At 45.4% G+C, this 22,650-nt stretch overlaps 1 protein-coding gene across 1 annotated transcript; it reads left to right on the top strand.

Annotated features, from left to right (window-relative positions):
• Nucleotides 1-9,335: 9,335 nt before the first annotated feature.
• Pdp2 (pyruvate dehydrogenase phosphatase catalytic subunit 2) lies at nucleotides 9,336-16,011 on the top strand. The gene is made up of 2 exons (XM_052166722.1): nucleotides 9,336-9,485; nucleotides 10,649-16,011. The coding sequence occupies exon 2, from the start codon at nucleotides 10,691-10,693 to the stop codon at nucleotides 12,281-12,283; it is 1,593 nt and encodes a 530-aa protein (XP_052022682.1). The 5' UTR covers nucleotides 9,336-9,485; nucleotides 10,649-10,690; the 3' UTR covers nucleotides 12,284-16,011.
• The last annotated feature ends 6,639 nt before the right edge of the window (nucleotides 16,012-22,650 follow it).

Genomic DNA, 22,650 nt, shown 5'->3' with positions numbered 1-22,650 from the left:
TTAAAAATTCAGAGTTTTCTTAACTGTGTGGTCCACTAAAATATCCAATGGGAGCAAGATAAATGTACAACAAAGACATGTTCCTAAAGAAATTTCCTATCCCTAAGTCCTGATTGGTGAAGTAAGTTGGCGCAGATGTTTGTGGATTTTGGACTTTAAAACCTTATAGGATCATAACTACAGGTCATGGTTCAGTTCCTGGGAACTGAACCATGACCCTGGTCAACCAGTCCTGGGTGTATGTGCAATAAACTATCCCTGTTTGACTGAGAGTATATGGTTTGTGAGGCAATTCATATATACACACATATATATGAGTACACACACCACACACACACACACACACACACAAGTTCGGAGGTGATCTGTCCACAGGCAGCCTAGTCTTAGGTAGAGCAGCTACTTTAAATCCCTGAGACCTGGTTGGGGGGCTTCCACCTATGACCTTGTAGGCAGAACTTCCACCTGCTTGGGACAGAATGAGTTCAGACACTGCCCCCTGGACCCCTCCCCTGCCACAGTTGCAGCCCCCCCCCCATTAAAATTCCAACACAGTTCTTCACATAACTTGAAAGGACAGTTTGCAGCTTCGTATGAAAACAGAAAAAACCCATCTAAGGGCTGGAGAGATTGCTCAGTGGTTAAGAGCACGGACTTCTCTTCCAAAGGTCCTGAGTTCAATTCTCAGCAACCACATGGTGGCTCACAACCATCTGTAATGGGATCTGATGCCCTCTTCTGGTGTGTCTGAAGACAGCTGCAGTGTACTCACATACATGAAATAAATACATCTTTTTTTTTTTAAAGAGCCCAGCTAAAATAATCTCACCTTCTCTGACCTCAGACTGTACTACAGAGCGATAGTAATCAAAACAGCATGGCATCACACACACACATCTACATAAACAATCTGATCAATGGAATTGAATTGAAGGCTCAGATATAAACCCACACATACATGGACACCAGATTTTGATAAGCCAGAAATACACATTGGAAAAAAAAGAGAACATAGACAACAAATGGAATTGGTCACACTGGATGGCTGCATGCAGAAGAATGCAAACAGATCCACACCTATTTCCCTGCACAAAATTCACCTCTAAGTTGAAAGCCCTCAACATAACACCAGACACACTGAACCTGATAATAGAAGAGAAAGTAGGAAATAACCTTGAACTCATTGGCACAGGAGACAACTTCCTGAAAATAACTCCAATAGCTCAGGCACAAAGGTCAACAGTTAATAAATGGGACCTCATGAAACCGAAGAGCTTCTGTAAGGCCAAGGACACCAGCAGTCAGATCAAGGGGCAGCCTATGGAACAGGACCAACAGAGGGATAATATGCCAAGTATATAAAAGAACTAAAACAACAACAACAAAACAAAAAACAAAAACTGACATCAAGAGAACAAATAATCCAATTTAAAAATGGAGTACAGATCTAAACAGAGAACTGAAGTGGGAATTTCTGGTTTCCTAAGAGACTCATTTGTGCCGTGATGTTTTTCTGGAAGCTGTCTTATGAGAGGATGCTTTGCTGAGAACAATCATGGTGTTTTTCTGGAAACTACACGGTGAAGGAACACGTGATGCTTTGCTGGAGTGGACCCTTGAGGAGACACGTGTTGTTTAGAAAGAGTGTAACTATAATCCAATCAACAGTGGATGACGCTCTGGTATTGCTTGTCTTCATCGGGCTTTGCTGATGCTGGTCCTCACTGACTGCACTATTGCACTGGTTCACCTTGCTTCTTGCTTTCTTTGCTGATCTTTGCTTGTTGTGGCTTTGTAGAGAGAAGCACACTGAAGGACTTCTGGTGGCGTTCCAGGTGCTTCTTGCCACTTTAGTGCTCGGTTTCTTCTGGATTAAGTTGCTGCTACTGATTTGTGTGTGTGTGTGTGTGTGTTTTGCTAGTAGACTGGACTGCAGACAATGAAGATTGGAATCTACTTCTAAACAGGTTCAAATCCCTCTTGTCACATTAGCCATTTCCACGCCCCCTTTGGTCAGTGAGCTATAGGGAAGGTTGAAGTGTTTAAGAACCCTTATTAAAGTAGGCTTTGAAAAATATAAGCCTACAGAGAACTCTCAAAAGAAGAACCTCGAATGGCTTAAAGACAATGTTCAACATTCTTAGTGATCAGGGAAGTACAAATAAAAACTACTTTATTAGCCGGGTGGTGGTGGCGCACGCCTGTAATCCCAGCACTCTGGAAATGTGGTACATTTGCACAATGGAATATTACTCTGTCATTAAAAAAATGAAATCATAAACTGGGTGGTGGTGGTGGTGGTGGTGGTGGTGGAGCACGTCTTTAATCCCAGCAGTTGGCAGGCAGAGGCAGGCAGATCTTTGTGAATTCAAGGGTAGTCTATGGAGTGAGTTCCAGGACAAGTCAGAGGTACATAATGAGACCCTGTCTCAAACAAAAAATGAAAACAAAACAAAACAAAAACAAAAAAACATGAGATTTGCAGGTAAATGGATGGAATTGGAAAAATACTACCCTGAGAGAGGTAGCCCATACCCAGAGTGACAGATAAGGTTCTTAGCTCTTATTTTCTTGTAAGTGGGTATTAGCTGTTAAGTCAACGATAACCAAACTATATCCATAAAACCTTGGAGGTTAGGTATTGAGGTTTGGTCTGTTACTATGCATTGTAAAACTAAATTCTGTACCTGTAGGGAAGGTCTAGGTTGTGAGTGAATTCTCACATTTACAAGCTTTTGTTCAGCAAACCTTTGTTCCTTGATTTACAACTCCTGGTTAAATAAAATTGCCTACAGCCAATTACCAGAGGGATTAGAAGTAAGTGTGTGCCCGGTAGTGGTGGCACACGCCTTTAATCCCAGAATTTGGGAGGCAGAGGCCAGCCTGGTCTACAGAGTGAGTTCCAGGACAGCCAGGGCTACGCAGAGAAAGCCTGTCTGGGGGGGGGGGGAAGACAACAAACAAACAAACCCTCAAAGAAAATAAAACAAAACAACCAAAAAAAAAAAAAAGTAGGTGTGTGGAGAAGACAGAAGAGGAAAAGACCAGGTGGAGAAGGAGACAAGAGGAGGAAGCCTCCACGAGAGGAGATGGACCATGAGCATGAAGCCAGGACAAACAGCATCTATTTGGGGTATGGTGCAGAGCAAGGTTCTTTCCCCTTGAGAGAGGCAGGGAAACTGCTCTGCAGAGTGATCCAGTCAGCCTGGCTGAAGAGCTGACAAGCTCCTGCTCTGACCTTCGGGGGGGGGGGGGTAGAGAACAGAGCTTTCTGAGAGCATCTAAACAAGGCTCTACGAATACAGAAACAAAGTTTTAACGAGCAAAATGACCAAGCTGTTCTGACCGTTCTGACCAAGACAAGACAAAATAAAAGTGACAGTTCCCTGAATCACTTTCCTGCCCCTCCTGCTACTGGGTTCCACAAACTGATTGTTGGTAGTAACAATCTTGCTACCAAGGTTCCCTCTTGACCTGCAATTTAAAATATATTACTCATAGTAATCCAGCCCTCCTTGCAAAAAGGGTATAAAAGATGTGTGCTTTCTGTGTTCAGAGTTGACTCTCCCTGCGAGGATGAGTGACCCCATGTACATGGAACAATAAACCTCATGCTTTTGCATCAATCTATGTCAAGCTGTGTGCTGAGGGGTTGTGAGCCTGAGGACAGACCCCGAGGGGTTTGTTGAGTTACAACAGTAGACTGCTGGGGAGGTAGCCAGGCCAATTGAGAAGTACACTAGTAGACTAGGGGTTACCCTAATAATTGTTAAGGCCAAATAAAATAACCATAGTCGGAGTCTCATTTATTTGTAAGTCAGTCAGGGATCAGCTTAAAGTGGTTCTGCTCCAGTTAGGTATAGAGTAAGAGGCTGAGGGGTGAGGGTGGGGGACAGATAGGTCTTCCTAGGAAAGAGAAATAGAACACAACTGCACCTAAGGCTCAGGAATCACTAGAGAAGGGGTGCAGGGAAGCTCGTAAGAGCCAGAGGGACAGGAAGTGCTGTGCAAGTTCATCTAGAAATGTCAGAAGCAGCCGGGCAGTGATGGCTGTGATCCCAGCACTTTGGGAGGCAGAGGCAGGCGGATTTCTGAGTTCAAGGCCAGCCTGGTCTACAGAGTGAGTTCCAGGACAGCCAGGACTACACAGAGAAACCCTGTCTCAAAACAAAACAAAACAAAACAAAACAAAACAAAACAAAACAAAACAAAAAAAGGGAAGAAATGTCAGAAGCTACGCTTATGAAGTCTCATCATGACTGCCTAAAAAAGGTGTGAACAAGGAGGACACAGAGGATATGCTATCGAGGAAGAGGGAAGAGAACTGTAGGCACCTAAGGAATGCTAAGACTGGGAGAAATGGGCTTCCCCACGTCACAACAACAAATAACGTTAGATGCACACTATGGGTGGCATGTGTGTGTTTTCCCACCTCAGTGAGGCTCACAACCTAAAGAACTTTCATTAGCTACAATGCTAAAGCATTCTCTAGTCCCACGCTCTGCTGTCTCTGCCCTTAGGTGGCACCGTTCAATGGCCCTGATTTTTCCCTTAAACAAAGTAAAATAAACTCATGTTGATTTTATCCTGTATGAAATATGAAAAAGTTCTGAGATTCCTTAGAAATGCAGGACTGGATTTTAATTTTTAAAATTTTTCATTTTTTACTTTTTGTTTTTTTTTTGAGACAGGGTTTCTCTGGCTGTCCTGGAACTCACTCTGTAGACCAATGGTGGCTGGCCTTGAACTCAGAAATCCACCTGCCTCTACCTCGCAAGTGCTGGGATTAAAGGCGTGTGCCACTACCAACTGGCAGGTCTGGATTTTAAATCATAATAAATTGTTAGCAACAAAAAGGGAAAAGAAACATTGTAATGTTCACTTTTGTGTCTTTACTACAAGTTGAAAGCCTAGCACAGTCCTATGATACAGAAAACCTTACTCTCAAGGCTCCAATTTGTCAGGTCTGACCACTCACTCAAAAGAAAGCAAAGCTTTCAGACCTGGTGGTGATGAAAGGGTCGAAAGGGGTTCAGTCGGCGTAGCCATGTTGCAAAGATGGAAACTGGAAATTCAGTCCGTCTGAGCACTGACTTAGGTTTGAACTAGAGGAAGAGTTGGGGTGCGAGGCAAGACTATGCATACATTAGCAATCCTGGTCAGGCTGTAGTCTGACTCTGTTCTGGTTCTGTAGGGTGTCAGGAAGTTCTCACTGTTTACTCTGACTGTCCGATATTCCTGGTTGGGGTTGACCTGTCTGAGGCTGTGCTCGTCCTAGGAATGGAGATGATTGCAGATCTAAGACAATGACTGGAAAGCTTGTTGGCAGTTTTTGGAGGTCTGGAATGGGGGACATTGTAAAAACTGAGAGTGAGGAGCTAATAGGATATATATATAAAATCATTATTTATATATATATAAAATCATTAGTTTTTTGTTGTTTGGTTTGCTTGTTTTTGAAATGGGGGGATCTCACTCTGTAGTCCTGACTATGTAGACCAGGCTGAATTTGAACTCAGAGCACCTTGAAGTTCTAAGATTAAAGGCACCACCCTAGATGCTTTTTGTTTTTGGCACAAAGTCTTGGTATGTAGCCCAACTGTCCTCTAACTCATGATCAGTGTCCTCTACCACACACGGCTATCAACATTATAGTTTAATATTTGTTTGGAGGATTGACTTAAATCAATAGCTCGTTTTAGTTTTTATTTGATTTTGAGTGAGGCTGAATGTTGCTGTAATTTTTCCCCTTTCTATAAGTTCGAGTTGATCCCTGCTTTCCCTTTCTTATAGGAAGACCTGTCCTTCCTTCTTCCTTCCTTCGTTCCTTCCTTCCTTCCTTCTTCTGCTGCTGCTGCTGCTGACGATGATGATGATGATGATGTGTATCATGTGTGCACCTGTGGAGGCCAGAAGAGGGTAGTGGGTCCCCAGAAACTCTAATTACAGGTGGTTGTGGGTTAAGCCGCCATGTGGGTTCTGGGAACTGAACCTGGGTCCTCTGGAAGAGTAGCCAGTGCTCTTAACCACTGAACCATCTCTCCAGCCCCAACAAGACCTGTTCTTTCATTTGTCTCTTACGACAGCTTTGGACAAATAGATCATACAGGCTTCTTGTGCCGCCAATCATGTGTAATATGATGGGCGTACTTACAGCTTCTTTTAAACTTTTAGTTACCTGTGAGAAGGGGGCTCGTGTAGAGCATAGTTTGCTTGTGGAGGTAAGAGAACAACTTAAGGGAACTGGCTCTCTCCTTCCCCCATGTGGATCCCAGGAACCAAACTCAAGTTGTCGGAGCTGGTAGCTAGTAATTTTAACCACTGAGTCATCTCCCTGGCCTTTATTTATAGTTTTGTAAGTGAAAGTTGCATCGTATGTCGTATCCTCATGGATGCAGTTTTACTTTGGAAGTAGGGGTTTCCAGTCACTTAGAAAAACTAGCGGGACTTATATAATGCAGCATTGGAACATTCGCATGTGAGAAGCCATAGGTTCAGTTCCTAATCTCTCTCTCTCTCTCTCTCTCTCTCTCTCTCTCTCTCTCTCTCTCATACACACACACACACACACACACACACACACACAGTGTAGTGGGGAGCTAGAGAGGTACTCAACAGTTAGGAGCACTTGCTGAAAAGCCACTAGGACTAGGTCTGGATCCCAGTACTTACACAAGCAAGCGCAGCACCCCTCCCACAGACTCAACTCCTAGGATCCCGTGCCCTTTTCTGGCCTTGCTTGCACTACACACTTAAATACCACCCTCCCTGACCTCAAATAATTTTTTTTTTCAAGACAGGGTTTCTCTGTGTCACTGAGCCCAGGCTTTCCTGGACTTGCTTTGTAGACCAGGCTGGCCTTGAACTCACAGACATCTGCCTGCCTCTGCCTCTTGAATGCTGTTGTTAAAGGTGTTCACTGTCACAACTGGCCCTCAAATCTTTTATAAAATGAAAAAAACAAAAAAAGTAAAAAGAAAAACTCTCTGGGTTCAGACTTATCAAAATGACATAATTTTTCTCAAGAAAGTTGGGGTTGGGGAAGGGAGTACATCTGTATGTCTCTAAGAGTCAGCTCAGGACCAATCATATTGTAGATTGAACAACTAAAATTTCTTGTCTCAGTTAACTCAGGAAATCTGGGAGATCTGGGAGCAGGAGAGGTGGCTTCCCTTCCTTCTCCCCCTCCTTGGGAAGAGCACACTAACTAGTTGTCTAATGTCAAATGGTCAGCCCTGAAAACATACATACAAGTAACGTTGTACAGACTGAGAAGATTGTATTCAGGAACATATATGTATGTATACATACACACTTGCATACGGTAACACTTAGTGATAAAAAGAGGCCATGAATTTGAAGAAGAGGCATGTATGAGAGTTTGGAGGTTGGAAAAGGAAGGGAGAAATGTTGATTATATTAATTTCCAACTGCAGCAGCAACTTCCTGTCCTTGTTGTGAGGAAGAACCTTCTATACTCTCAGATATAGTATTTGTAAAACAAACTAAAAGCACAGCACAATAAAGCATGCCTCTTTGTTCTCTCCTGCCTGCTTACTTAATTGGTTTTAATATGGGCCTGAAAGCGACCCTACAGTGTCCAGAAGAAACTTAGTACAGAAAAATTAAAGATTTATTTATTTTATGTATGTGAGTAGACCATTACTCTCTTCAGACACACCAGAAGAGGGCATCAGATCCCATTACAGATGGTTGTGAGCCACCATGTGGTTGCTGGGAATTGAACTCAGAACCTTTGGAAGAACAGTTTTAACCTCTGAGCCATCTCTTCAGTACTAGTACCAATTCTTATTTAGAACTTCCAGAAAGTGCTACCTCTTGGTGCAGGCTTATATAACCACCTCAGGGATACTCCAGAGGCTGAGGCAGGAGGGTCAAAAATTCAAGGTTGACTTTGGCAGCTTAGTGAGAATCCGTCTCAAGGCCTAAAAAGAGGAAGGAGTTGGGGTGGAATGGGAGGGGAGGGAGGGAGGGGGGAGGACAGGGTACAGGAACTAAGACTTATCTATGACAGTGTTTGATAGTACTTGGGAGGCTCTAGGTTCAATCCTCAGTTTCATAAAACCAAAGCAAAACCCAAAACAAAAACTAGACTTTAGCACACACCTTTAATCCCAGAATTTGGGAGGCAGAAGTGGGTGGATCTTTGAACATTGGAGACCAGCCTGCTGTACTTAGCTAGTTCTAGACCAGCTAGGGCTACGTAATACGATGCTACCTCAAAAACACAAAACCAAACATTCCCAAGCAGTCACCTTCTTAAGAGGCCTGAGACTGAGTGAGGAGGCACATCATTCACAGAAATATAGCAGGAACACTTTTACCTCATGTGTGGCTTTGGGTAGGCCAGTGTGCCTTTCTTTCCAGAGACAGCATTCACAGGCCTTTCTGCTATCTCTTATTTCTCTGTGAGTTCAAGAAAGGACTCTACTGACTCACTCATTTAGGAAGGCTCCATTAAAACAATTTCAAGGTGAAGATCAGAGTCAGCTATTGTTAGGACCAGAAGGCACGGAGGGAAAGCTTTGGACCTCTGGTTCTGACTCTCCCAAGCTATCAACAAGTAAAGGTGCCAGCGAACATCACTTGTCACTAAGAAGCCAATGCAATTGTGAGTTCAAAGTGGTAGTTAGTAAGGAGCTAATGAACTCTTTAGATCAGAAATTTGAGTATTAGGAGGCTCATTCTAGCTGTCTGTAAAAGAAGGATAATCGGTTAGGACTAAGGGTAACTTGGCAGTAGGGCGCTGGAGAGGCTTGGAGTCTGGCACTGGCGAATGGATGGGTGAGAATGACAAGATTAAAGTGTGTGACAGTATCAAATTGACCCTACTGTTTGGACTTGGGTCTCCAAGAGCCGGCGGAGCCATTACTGGTTTAGGAAGAAGAGCAGGTTTGGCTGGAAAAGAAGGTCAGGGCAAGTAGAACCTAGAGTCGCCCAAAAGGCCTTCAAGGTAGGTGTCCAAAAGATCGATAATAAGGGTGTGGCACTTTGGAGAGACGCCTGGAGGGAACAGAACAAAACCCGTGTTGAATAAAAGAGAGAAGGAACTGTAAGGAACTGCAGAGGTCTCTTGGTTCTGGCCTTGCAGGGTGTGGTGATAAGGCAGGCTTGGGGAAGAGTCCCACGTGACGACCTACTGGTGCAGCGGCGGCACAAAAGCTACGGTAACCCCAGGGGGTAGAGTGCAGGGTGGTGCCTCCCGGTCCCGCCCTTCTGCCTTCCTTTTGCCCTCTTCATCCATTGGGTAATCTCAATGTCCGTCAAGGGCCCGCCTCCGCAGATAAGCCAATCAGGAATGGCGGGCGGGAGCTTTCTTTTAGTGCTGGTTCCTCGGCTGGGGGGCCTCTCCAGGGAAGTAAAACCCAGGCGCAGCAACCGCGCAACTGTGCTCAGGACCTGAGCTGAGAGGATTTGCCCAGTGCCAGCGGCGCCAGCTGGAGAGGAGAGGACGAGGACACGAGGTAAGGAAGGAGACGAATGGGGGTGCGGACGTCTTCCCCAGCCTGGTTTACGGGTGCCTCAGGTGATGGGGCGGAGAGGGAGAGGGGATGAGGTGAGAGGGCGGGACGAGCTGGTCCCTGGTCATGGTCACCCCACTCGCGCGCACGCGCCACGTGGGCCCGCGCACTGGTAGAGGAGTCGGCTGCTTAGCCGGTTCCCTGCACCAGCTTCCTTAGTACTGGAGCACCCTTAAGCTGGACGCCGCAACTGGATTCTAACACCTTGGAAAATCAAGGCTCACCCACTAAGTGGGGGCTGGGAGTTCTTAGAGCCTTGCGGTCCAGCTAAGAAATCAAGAGACTTGGGTTTCTTTAGGGGTGCTAAATTCTGCCCCATTGGAGGTGAACGGTTTTCATTGCGCACGGCTGCCTGTCCTTTCTGCAGGGTCAAGAGGCGTCTGAGGCCATTTGCCCCTGACCGACCTCTTCTGTCCCAAGTTCAGCGGGATGGGTATTGGCTTTGGGAAATGGGTTTGACAGTGCGTTTATACCCTTTGACCTACTGATTTTGGAAATAAGTAAGGGAAAGGTGGCAGCAAACGCCATGTAATTTGGTACCAGGTTAGTGGAAACCAACTCCAAGTCACCAGTAATTTTGAATGTTTATGCCAAAATCCATAAATAGTACTATCACTGCAAACATTGTCTTTAATAGGAATTCATATTCAAAGTAGTTGGCCCAATGATATAAAAATCTGTACAGAATGTACCCCAAGGACAAAAATAGTGACTCCCTCCTTTTGTTGTTGTTGTTGGTTTTTGTTTTTTGTTTTTTGTTTTTTTTGAAACAGGGTTTCTCTGTGTACCTGGCCTCAAATTCTGCCTGCCTTTCTCTCCCAAATGCTGGGATTAAAAAGGCTTACACACACTCCTTCCTATCCCCCTCCCCCATTCCCATGGCCTCACTTTGTTAAGCTGGCTGGCCTAGAATAATGCACAAAGTAACTGTATGTTATCTATGTAGATCTATGTAGATCAGGCTGACCTTGGATCTACGCCGATCTCTGGCCGGCCTTGATCTATGAGATCTCCTAGAGATCAGCTTGCCTCTACCACCGCCCAGCTTCAGTCAGTATTTTTAATGGTTTGAACTTTGAAGCTTTTATAAACTCTTTAATTTTCAGGCTGAAAACCACCGCATCTCCACTTGCGGCTCTTGCTTCAGAATGTCAAGTACCGTGTCCCATTGTATCCTCAAGTCTGCGAGGAATCGCATTGCTATATTACGAGGGGGGAGACGCTTATACTCCAGGGCTGCCTCAGGTAGGGATCAGCTGAGATGGAGGCTCTTTTCTCCAGCACCATCAGCCCTGAAGGACAGCTCTCCCTGTGGTGGCTTTGCTCTGCGGAAAGCCTTCAGACACACATCAACCGAGGAAGAGGATTTCCACTTACAGCTCAGCCCTGACCAGGTCAATGACCTGCTCCGGGCCGGTGAGTCATCCCACAAAGTTCTTGATTTCAACAATGGAGTCCCAAACTCAGTGTTAAGGTTTGAGAGCAACCAGCTGGCTGCCAATTCCCCAGTGGAGGACCGACAGGGTGTCGCTTCCTGCGTCCAAACGAGCGGGATGATGTTTGGTATTTTTGACGGACACGGTGGCCACGCCTGCGCACAGGCGGTGAGCGAGAGGCTTTTCTACTACACGGCTGTGTCCCTGATGTCCCATCAGACCTTGGAGCGGATGGAGGAAGCAGTGGAGAACATGAAGCCTCTGCTGCCCATCCTGCAGTGGCTCAAGCACCCAGGACACAGTATTTACCAGGATGTCACATCCGTGCATCTGGACCACCTCCGCGTCTATTGGCAGGAACTCCTTGATCTGCATATGGAAACCGGGCTAAGCATCGAAGAAGCCTTGACATACTCTTTCCAGAGACTGGATTCTGACATCTCACTTGAAATTCAGGCTCCTCTGGAAGATGAGGTGACCAAGAACTTATCCCTCCAGGTTGCTTTTTCTGGGGCAACAGCCTGCATGGCCCACGTCAACGGAGTCCACCTGCACGTAGCAAATGCTGGTGACTGCCGGGCTATCCTTGGCGTCCAGGAAGACAATGGTGCCTGGTCATGTTTACCTCTTACCTGTGACCACAATGCCTGGAATGAGGCTGAGCTGTCCCGGCTTAAGAGAGAACACCCTGAGTCTGAGGACAGGACACTCATCATAGATGACAGACTGCTGGGTGTCCTCATACCCTGCAGGGCCTTCGGGGATGTCCAGTTAAAATGGAGTAAAGAGTTGCAGCGGAATGTCCTAGAGAGAGGCTTTGATACTGAGGCCCTCAACATATACCAGTTTACCCCACCCCACTACTACACTCCACCTTACCTGACTGCCAAGCCTGAGGTGACATACCACAGGCTGAGGCCCCAAGATAAGTTCCTCGTGCTGGCCTCAGATGGCTTGTGGGACATGCTGGGCAATGAGGATGTGGTGAGGCTGGTGGTGGGGCACCTGTCCAAGGTTGGTCGCCAGAAGCCGGACCTGGACCAAAGACCGGCCAACCTGGGCCTCATGCAGAGTCTACTGCTGCAGAGGAAAGCCAGCGGACTCCACGCCGCTGACCGGAACACAGCCACGCATCTGATCAGACATGCCATCGGGAGCAATGAGTATGGCGAGATGGAGCCGGAGCGGCTGGCCGCCATGCTGACGCTGCCAGAGGATGTGGCCAGGATGTACCGGGATGACATCACTGTCATGGTGGTGTATTTTAACTCAGACTCTATTGCTACCTATCCTAAGGAGGGTTAAGAGTCTCACTCTGTTGCCAAGGCTAACGCGAATGCCCTTTAGAACACGTTCACTCCTTAGTGAGCAATTCAAACCTTAGCAAAAGAATAGGCAGATATAGGTTGCTGAGTAATTAACAAAAGAAGGGAGGGAAAGCCAGCCTTAGTGCAAATAAATAAATAAATAAATAAAACAAACACAAAAACCACAAAGACATTAGGGGAGATTTTTGTCCTGTCAGTGCTGGTCAGCTCTTTTCTGTGGCTGACAAAATAAAGACTAAAATTGGCTTAGGCTCACGTAGCCCACGTCCTTTATAAAAAGACTGTTAAATTGTGTCACCCTGTGCTTTTAAAGGATAAATTTAATCATGAGTCTAAGAATAAAGGACTTCAGGATCTTCTGAGACCCAGTTGCAAATTTTACAGATGTGATCGTTCTGAGCTCTGTTATACACGACTTCTAGGCTCACTGGTTCTTCTAGTGTTTGTTTTTTTAGTTTGGGAAGCCTAGGTTTACAAAGCAATCTTCAGGGCACTTTTCTATGTTTTATTCTATTTCTATGTGTGTGTGTGTGTTTCTGAAATGACTGTGATATTCTGTGCTGTTTGCGTTTTAGCTTTTAGCACTGGTTAAGTTTATTTTAAAACTGAATCCTCAAGCTCACAAGTAGAACTGCCAGAAGCACATTTGGGACCTCAGCTGAGGACAAGAGGAGCTAGGCCCCTGGGCCAGCTGAAGTTAATTGTGCAGCTATTGTTCCCCTCCGGTGAGCCTCACAGGTTGAACCTTTGAGCCGTCCGGGGAGGTGATTTCTGTCTAATCCGTAACTCCTGGCATTTTTGCTTAGTAATTTATAATTTTAGATTCCTTTTGATTATAGCCTTCAAACACTCTTGATTCCACGTGACACAGCCCTACCTCTGCTATTCTGCTTAGCCTCATCCTGACGTTACTGGAAAATCTTACCTGTTTTCTCATCCAAAGGTTGGAGGAAAGAAGATGATGTGGTCAGGTGGCAGCTGAGGGCGTTTAGACGGGACGGACTTTTTCAGTGGTTTGTGGACTTGAGAGTTCAGCCTGGATCTAGAGAAGTGAAAGTAAGGTCCTTTGAGAACAGCCAGGAGCTGAGGCTTTCTCTGCATCTTGAAGGGAGGAGGGAGACTTATCAGATGGGCCACCTGCCTCTGCCTGTGGAGTTGCCTTCGCTACGCCTCGGGGACTAGACCATATTTAGTGTGATAGTTAATTGGAAGTTAAAAAGCATCTGGTCATAGTCCTCATGGGCTGTTGGTGGTTGCTTGAAAATCATCCGCACGAATCCGTTTTAGAGGATAAATTTCCTCCTCTCTGGAGTGGCTGTGGCATTGAACTGCAGGAAATGTATCCCTAAATGGAAACACATATTTTTTTTTTGGCTGTCTTAATTTCCTGTCTTTTGTCAGCGCTTCGCTGTAGGCAAAGCTCTTCAGCTGACCCTTTGTGTTGCTTCGCCACTGTGCCATCCACACACTAGGTTTGGTCCCCTCAGCTTTGTCCCGTTCAGACTGGGTTAGCAAAACGGCTAAGTGGGTAAAGACTGCCAGTCAAAAAAAAAAAATCAGAGCCAGGCAGTGGTGGTGCACGCCTGTAATCCCAGCACTCAGGAGGCCGAGGCAGGTAGATTTCTGAGTTCGAGGCCAGCCTGGTCTACAGAGTGAGTTCCAGGACAGCCAGGGCTACACAGAGAAACCCTGTCTTGACCCCCACCCCCACCAAAAGAATCAGGATATGCTGATTTTTTTTATGCTTTTGTATATTTCCTAGAGTACCTGTTTAGTGATATGGTTTTATGTTAAAAAAGAAAAAGAAACAGAACTCTTTTGGGTCCTTTTATTCTGAATCTGATATCTTAGGTTTTTACTCTAAAGTAAAATGTAGGCAGCTCTCCTTGGGCCTGCACCCATTTGGGTGTGTATACTTTTTGTGGCACTTTTCTGAGAGGCTCACACTTACACTTTCAGGTGTGGCTTACCTTCTGAGTGCCTCTTTCTCTTAACCTTTATGTTTATGTCTACCCTAAATAATAACCCCAACTCTGCTGCCTTAAAATAAAGCAGAAAATGAAAAACTTGGGTGTGGTGGCGCGTGTCTTAATTCTAGCATTTGAGTGGCAGAGGGAAGACCATCAGAAGTTCAAGAGAGATATGGCTGACCCTTCCACAAAACATAGTGTGTCCCATCCAGGCACTATGGCCATCCTAGGCTCCACAGAGAGACCTTGCCTCAGAAAAACAGAACAACAAACCACAACCCCAAGCACTATTCTAGACTTATGGCTTGTTATTTGCCTGGAAGACACTATTTGGCAATTTTTTCCTTTGCCCTTTGCTTTCTGGGCTGGCTAAACCCAGGAGCACCCTTGGAGCCTTAACTGGCGATCAGTGTCTGAGCACTATTTTGGAGGCTGGCATGGGTCATAAAAGGTTCTGATTCCGCTAACTTATCCTGGAGTTGATAGAACACAGACCTCTCATCTGTATCTCCAAGTGAGGTCTGTGTTTTCTCACTGTCTAATAGATGTCCTGCTTCTCAGCTGAAATACTGAGAGAGAAGAAAGGGCAATTTATAGTCTACCTTTTTCTCTGCCTCTGAGCTCAGCTTGTCCGCCTGCTCCAGTGAGATCTGGTTACTACTTGCCTCTGTCTTGCTGGCTGTGGGTCTTGGCAGTGGCTCCCTTGAGCTTTTGCTTTGGGACACTGAAATTAGGAAGGAGATTTCATGGTCCTTGTTAGTTCTTCCAAAACTTTTATCATCCCTTTCATATAGAGATTTTGATTTTTTAGACTTTTAAAATTTAAATAATGAGATTGACCATTTTAGTATTGCAGATGTAATTTTTGAAAGAAGTATGTCTTGGTGTTTAAAGTGACATGATTTAGGGGGTAAGGAACAGATGGAAATGGTATAATTTAGATGTGTGGACAGTGCAGTGCTATTGATTTCCAAAGTTAATAAAGCTGTAGAAAAGACGATAGTTTGAATGTATATTAGATCACGTTAATAAGGTTCGGTTTTCTGAGAAGTTATTTGTAACATTAAAGCTAATTTATTGTAATGTAAACTTTGAGATGCTGTAATATATGGATCTTTCCCCCAGAATAAAAAAGCTTTTAGGCACAGAACTTGATTGGGACACAATCAAGTTGACAACTTTTAAACAGAAAAAAATGCAGCCAACTGGACCTTCAGATGAAGAAGGGTATAATTATGTCGAACAGCAACATTCAAAAGGAGGCTGGTTCTGTCCTTTTGGCCGTCAGTTTCTGTTCTTCGTTGGATGTCTGTAACCTCCCAGGTTAAACCAGAATATTCTGGAATGGAGCCATTGCGGTGCCAAGTCTTTGAAGTGCTGCAGCCACTGTAGAAGCACATCGCTAGTGTTGGATTTGAGGATCCACGTTAGTGGTACGGTTCGTGCAGTAAATGGTCCTGTGTGGCCTGGTGGAGGAGGTGGGTTTAGGCAACTGTGTAACTTTCCTGAGCCTTCTGAGGTCCTCTGTTTTCTCCCTTTGGTTCTTGGTGTCTAACTTGCCTCCTGGAAAATATTTCTTACTAAGCATTTTCTTGGAACAATCATTAACCAAGTTCTTTAATAATTACTGGCATTTGTATTTTAAACTGTGTACCGGTGTTCCTATCTGACACTGATTTTTCTAACCTTTGAGGATATTTAAGTAGAACTTTTAAATAAAAGAGGCAAAATGAAATTTGGCTTCCTTGAGTTTGGATGTTAATTTTTTCAAGCCTGTAGGATGTCAAGCCAGCTTTTGGGTTCAGCATTTTTATCTGGCCAAGGAAGAGTTTGGGCTGTTTAAGAGTCTGCTCCAAAGAGAAGCTCACTGCACGAAAGCTTATAGTTGCCGTGAAGCACAGGGGGAGTTGTTTGTTTTTATTTATGTTTAATATTTTATTTTTAAGTGTGTGCGTGTCTCTAGGTGGGTATGTCACGTGACCGCAGATGCTCAGGGAGGGGAGAAGAGGATATTGGCCCTCTTAGTTGGAGCAGCAGGTAGTTGTGAGCTGCCCATTATATTTTAGGAACTAAACTCAGGTCCTCTTCAGGAGCATGCCTAATACTGTGCTGTCTCTCCAACCTCAGGAGTATTCTTTTATGTTAGCCATGTGGGCAGAGAACTGAAAAGAAACTTGTGCTCTGGCACAAGGCCTGCTAGGATTTCATCGTTACTGAGAATCTACTTGCAAACACAGTTTTTTTGTGTTCATAGTTGTATAAAGCCAGTCCTGGGGGAAAGTCTAGGCTGCTGTCTAGATTACTGTGCCTGGATGCATATATGCTATGGAACCAGAAGACCCCACTCCAAGATGGCACCGTGCCTCAGTGTACCCAAAATGATATTGTTCAGTGGGTCCTTATTAAAAACTGTAGGTGTGGTGGCTGGAGAGATGGCTTTTCAGTTAAGAACACAAGTGTGCCACACCATGCCTGGCAGCACTGGGGATCTGAACCCAGGTTCAATTCCTAGCACCCACATGGTGCTTAACCCTAACCCTAACCCCAACCCTAACCCTATCATCCTAGGGTTAATACATGGGCATGAAGACCTGGGCAAGGGGGCCCTAGGGCCTCTTCTGACCTCACACACCATGTACATATATGCATCCAGGCAAAACACTCATACATAAAATAAACCTAACTTTTTTAATGCATGCACAGAAATCTTAGTCTTTCCCCCTTCATTATTGCTGATAATAAAATCAAAAGTTCTGCTAACTCTAGATGCTGCTTTGGCTATTAGGAATCAGCTTATAAAGCCCCAATGTACACACTCCAACTTCCCACTTTTTTAGAACATAAAACTAGGACACAGGCTGGAGAAAGCTCAGTCTGTACAGGCATGAAGACCTGGGCTAGATCCTGCACAGGTAAAACATGACAACAAGCATTTTTTAATCCTAGTGTTGGGGAGACAGACATGGCATGTCCTTGGGGCTCACTGGCCACCTTGCCTAGTGAGTTGAATTGGCAAGCTCCAGGCCAACCAAGAGACAACCTGACTTAAAAAACAAGGTGTGTTACTTCTGAGGGATGACATCCGAGATTCTCTCCTGGCCTTCACACAGATGCCCACATCCATACCCATATAAATATGCACTTGCATGAGTGCACCTGCATGAGCGTACCTGCATGGGTGCATCTGTATGAGTGTACCTGCATAGGTGTTTCTGCATTGGTGCACCTGCAAGAATGCACCTGCATGTGCGTGTATATACACACACACGCTCACTCTCTCTCACATACACACACACACACACACACACACTCTCTCTCTCTCTTTCTCTCTCTCTCTCACTAAAAGATAAGAGAAAATTTAAAAACTCTAAAAATGACCAGAAAGGAAAAAAAGAACCATAAAGATAACAAAAAAATCTTGGTTGTTGTTTTTGAGACAGGACTTCACTATGTAGCCCTGGCTGGCCTGAAACTTGTTATGTTAACCAGGCTAGCCTCAAACTCATAGAGATCCACTTGCCTTTGCATCCTGAATGCTGGCCACCACATTTAACCCCCTCAACACCCTCACCCCCAGTTTGTCTTTGAGACAGGAGATTTGCTAACAGGCCTGAACTCTAGATCCTCATGCCCCAATCTCCAAACCATTAGGATCACAGATATGGATACCACCTCCCAGTTTGGAATATTAAATGCACAGATTTAACCTTTCATCTCTAGAATGTTTATTCTATTACTTGATGTTACTAAATTCCCCTAAGTAGTCCCTAAGCTTGGTGGCCCTCTGAATTGTCAGTGGCCAGGTCCCGGGCTCCATCTGGGACTGGTAAAGTCTTATAGACTGTTTGCTGGAGTGTCTTGGTGTCCTTGGCCTCTGACCTTTTCTGTTCTCTACATACATGACTTAGTCTGAACAACGGACTGGACGGGGCATCGGAACAGAGTGAGGCTGTCAGGGCTCCTCGTTTGACTCTCATTGCTGGGGCCGTAAGCAGGCTGGGATCCCGGGAAGCAGTCTGTGGAGGAGCACCCTGGAGCCCACTGTATCTTTGCCCACAGCTCTGCCTGCCTTTCCCAGACTCTCTGAAGCCCTCATCTCTCCCCAGATCCCAGCAGTAGAGAAACAGGATGTTTTCCTAGGGCTGTGGTTCTGTTCACAATGCACAAACCTTGCTCAGGTGTTCCTGAGCTAGTAATTTAGGCTAGCTAGGGGCTAAGAAACTCAACTTGGAACAGGGAAGGGACAACCTGGGAAAGGAGCACAAACATTGAAGTCTGAGATCTGATCCAGTCAAGTCTGGAGTCCGGGCTTCTGAGACAGTGACAGTGGGATAGTCCTAGGAATGTGGAGACAAAGCTTTCTTAATGTGGACATGTAGGCAAAGAGGGGCCCTCAGGTGACTTCCCTGGACGGAAAAGGATTGTGCAGGATAATCTGGGCATGGTGTTGGAGGTTCAAGCATAAAGAGGTCAAGGTCATGTTCAGTCGCCCGTTAAATACCTCCTGCCCCTCCCATATAGTCACTCCTGTTCCACCCCAGCGATATGAAAACTGGTTGTGAAATGAGTTAGGAAAGATGGCTGGATAGACATCAAGGAAAAGAGAAGGACCTGAAAAAAAGAGGAGGTCGGAGAACAGGGGGAAAACAGCCAGCTGAGGTGTGGAAGCAAAAAGAAGAGAGGAGTTTGGCCGTGAGGTATCAGACCACAGAGGGACAGAAATGGCCAATTAGATACGAGAAGCTTCACCGCAGAGGTGAGGGCTGAATCATAACCTCACTTGGGTCCGGGACGGCGCATTTGTCTAGATAGTGAAGCGGGGGAGCGATCTTTGGCCCCGTGAGAGGAAGGCTTTCTGAGACAAAGCAGCGTGGTGGGTGGGTGAGGTGGTGGGACTGTCATCCTCAGCCGGAACGCCTCTGGCTTTGTGAAAGAAGAGGATCTAAAGTTTACTTGGAATTTTGCTGCTCCTAAATAGGGCTGTAGCCTGGAAGAATGAGAGAATAGGGTGTCTTGAGCGCCACCTGGTGTCTGGCTCACTACTTGATGCGGGTACTGGGATAGGAAGGGTACTGAGATAGGGAGCGGTCGGCTTTGGTTATGAGGCAATAACAGACACAGAGGCTGCCTCTAGATGTCGCCATCCAGCTGTGCTGGTGCCTGCAGAAGCTGGCTCGAGGAAGACTCTCCCGAGCTGATTCTGAATCCTGAAACTCCAAATAGAGCGGAGTCTCCCTGGAGTGTAGCCAGGTATACCTTCAGGAAGACGCGCACACACGGGACTCTGGGCACCTTTGGGGCCGACATTAAGTGGGGGCTAGGGTAAAGGCTGTGTCTGGTGCGGAGGCCATCCAGTCCTGCTTTATGGGGAAGGGGTTGCTGAAACCCAGGCTTGCCAGAGTAGGAGGGGGTAGGTTGCAGGTAGTGTCTAGTGGCTGCCACTTGGACAAGTTGTCTTCAATGTATTTGGCTTCCTCTGACAACTACCCAGTAAATCTAACCAATCCTTTCTTATTCCGCTCTTTATGGCCAGTGCCACAGCCTGCGGGTCTCTGTAATTTCTGTGCTCCTCTTGTCCCAGATTTAAGGATAGTCCAAATCACTTCTGTGCTCCAAATGGAGGTTGCCCCTGCAGTCAGATGCAACTGACCTGTTGCTCCTCTGTTCCCTCCCACAATCCTTTGGTTGAGAGCTCAGATTCCTCTTCCCTAGGCTGGCCTTCCTCCCTGCCATCATCATGAAGAGTGTTTTTAGAATGTTATCAAGGCTTTGGGCTTTCTGTTCTCCCTGGCTGAGACACCCAGCACTCTCTACCTCCTCTTGGCTTACCCAGATCTCTCAGCCTGATCCTGCTAGATTACAGCTTATCTGGAAGACTCCTTGTCTTTCTAGGTCTCTCTCCCAAGCAACCTCTTCTATTTTTAGCCCTGGATGGTCGGTCCTATTTCGTCTCTCCAAGTGTCTCCCATCTCATCTGTCTGTCTACTTTCTTGAAGCATCAGGATTCTGGCTTGGCTTTCCCCTGGGTAACTGTGGATCAGCCTGGCATCTGGCATGAAGTATACATTCAGCATTTAAAATGTTGTGCAGGAGGCTGGGGATGTAGCTCAGTGGTAGGACACTTGCCTCACACTTAGGAGGCTGTGGGTCCAATCCCCAGCATCACAAAAGTAGATGATAGATAGGTAGATAGATAGATTGATTGTAGATAGGTGATAATAGATAATAGGTGGTAGTTAGATAGGTAGGTAGGTAGATAGATAGATTGATTGATTAATAGTAGGTAGGTGATAATAGATAATAGGTGGTAGTTAGGTCAATAGATAAACAAAATGTTAGGATGAAAGAATTGAGAAAAAAAAAGATGTTTGACCTTTCTCTATAAGACAAAGTCATATTTTCCCAAGAATTGGGCTGTTCTTTTGGCTACTCCTGGGACAGAGACTCGACTCTTCTGCCTTTTGCTTCTTATTGTGATTTGTACAATATCTCAACTTCTTTCCCACCCCACTTGTCCGTCACTGAGGTTTAATTACCCTGTTCCTCTTTTTGTTTGAGATAGGTTTTGCTCTATAGCTCAGGCTGGCTCTAAACTCTCCATCCTCTTTCCTTAGCCCTCCCAGTTGCTGGGTTAGAGGTTGGCCTGATCATTCAAATTCCCCTTCCTTTGAATCTTAGGAACCTTAGGGACTTACTTGTAATCAAGAGAATAAAGGATATACTGGGGATTGGGAAGGTAAAGTGGCCATTGATGATTACACTTTATTAAACTACATTGTATTATATTATATACACTATAATATAGCTATGTATGTGCTATATATTATAGTATATATACTATACACACACTATATTATACTGCTCTGGTTTTGGTTATGTTGGAAATTTAACTTTGTCTTTTCAATTTTCTTTCCTAGTCCTCCTTCCCTCCTCCTCTTCTTCCTTCTTTATTTTCTTCTCCTTCTCCTTATCTGTCTATCTTTCTTTCTTTCTTTCTCTCTTTCTTTCTTTCTTTCTTTCTTTCTTTCTTTCTTTCTTTCTTTCTTTCTTTCTTTCTTTCTATCTATCTACATATCCATCTGGAGTTCTAGGAATTTAACTTAGGGGCCTGTGCATGGTAGGCAAACATTCTCCTGTGGAGATGCATTCATCAGCCCTTTTATTTTGATGTTGTTTTCATAGTTGTTATTGTTGTTGTTTCTTTGAAATAGAATCTTATGTAGCCCAGGCTGGCCCTCAAACTTGCTGTGTAGCTGAAGTTAACCTCGAATTTCCAATTCTCCTTTCTCTCCATCCCCAAAGCTAAGATTAGAGCACTACCACAGCCCCACTCAAGTCTGGGAATTCTTTTCATTAACAATAAAAAAGCTGACAGAGATACCTATCACTCCTGTTTCTAAGCAAGGAAAACATCTCAGACCCTTCCTGATGTGTGGGGTTCAGTGTGATCTGACTCCACCCACCCTTCACCCTTTCTACTGCTTCAGCTGCTCTGGTCTGTTTTCAGTCAGGGAGTGATTATAACAGGGGTTCAACTTGTGACCAATTAAAATAATAAACCTGGCTACATTTCTGTGTGTCCTGATTAGATGCTGTGCAGAAGGCTTTACACATATTATCTTCTGTAAGCTGGGTGTGATGCCATCTCCATCCACCTCAGTCTATACTTGCAAGGCTGCAACAAGAGGTTTGTGGTTTGTGCGTTCCAGGCTAGCCTGGGATATGTATTGAAACTCTCAAAAAACAAACAAACAAACAAACAAACCCAAAACAGTGGTGGCACAGATCTGTAACAGCAGCACTTGAGAGGCAGGAGCAGGAGGATCAGGAGTTCGAAGCCATCCTCAGACACATACTGAGTTTGGGGCCAGCAAAAGCTGTCCTGAGACCCTCTCTCAAAAGCATAAAACAAAACAATCCCCAAACTATGTGGTGTCTTATTTAACCCTCAGGCAACCCCTGGAAGAAATGTTACTATCCCATTTTATAACAGAAAAACTGAAGTGATGCCCAGCCTCATAGCTACAATAAGGCAGAGCTGAGCTTCAAATCCCAGCGGGCGTGTGGCTTCCCAAGTCTCTTCCTCACATGCATGCAGCTGTATTGAATGCTTATTCTTCTAATAGGAATGGGCCTCACGAGCTGCCCAAATGATCCACAGCACTTTGGGAAGGCCTGAGGTGTGGGTCCACAGAAGCAACAAAAGCAACAGAAGCCAATACTTTAGGGTACCACTTGGCAAGGTGTGAACTGGAAGGAAAAGGAGAGATCTGCTTAGAGGTGAGAACCTCTGTCTGTACCTGGGGCAGGAACCCTATAGACCCTTCCCTTCCAGGCAAGGGTCAGGGATCTTAGGTATGTCCCCAGCCAGCTG

Source organism: Apodemus sylvaticus, chromosome 21 (assembly GCF_947179515.1).
Source record: "Apodemus sylvaticus chromosome 21, mApoSyl1.1, whole genome shotgun sequence".
In the NCBI taxonomy this organism is placed as follows: Eukaryota; Metazoa; Chordata; class Mammalia; order Rodentia; family Muridae; genus Apodemus; species Apodemus sylvaticus.
The sequence above is the reverse complement of the archived record's forward strand: the minus strand, read 5'-3'. Positions and strand labels throughout refer to the sequence as shown.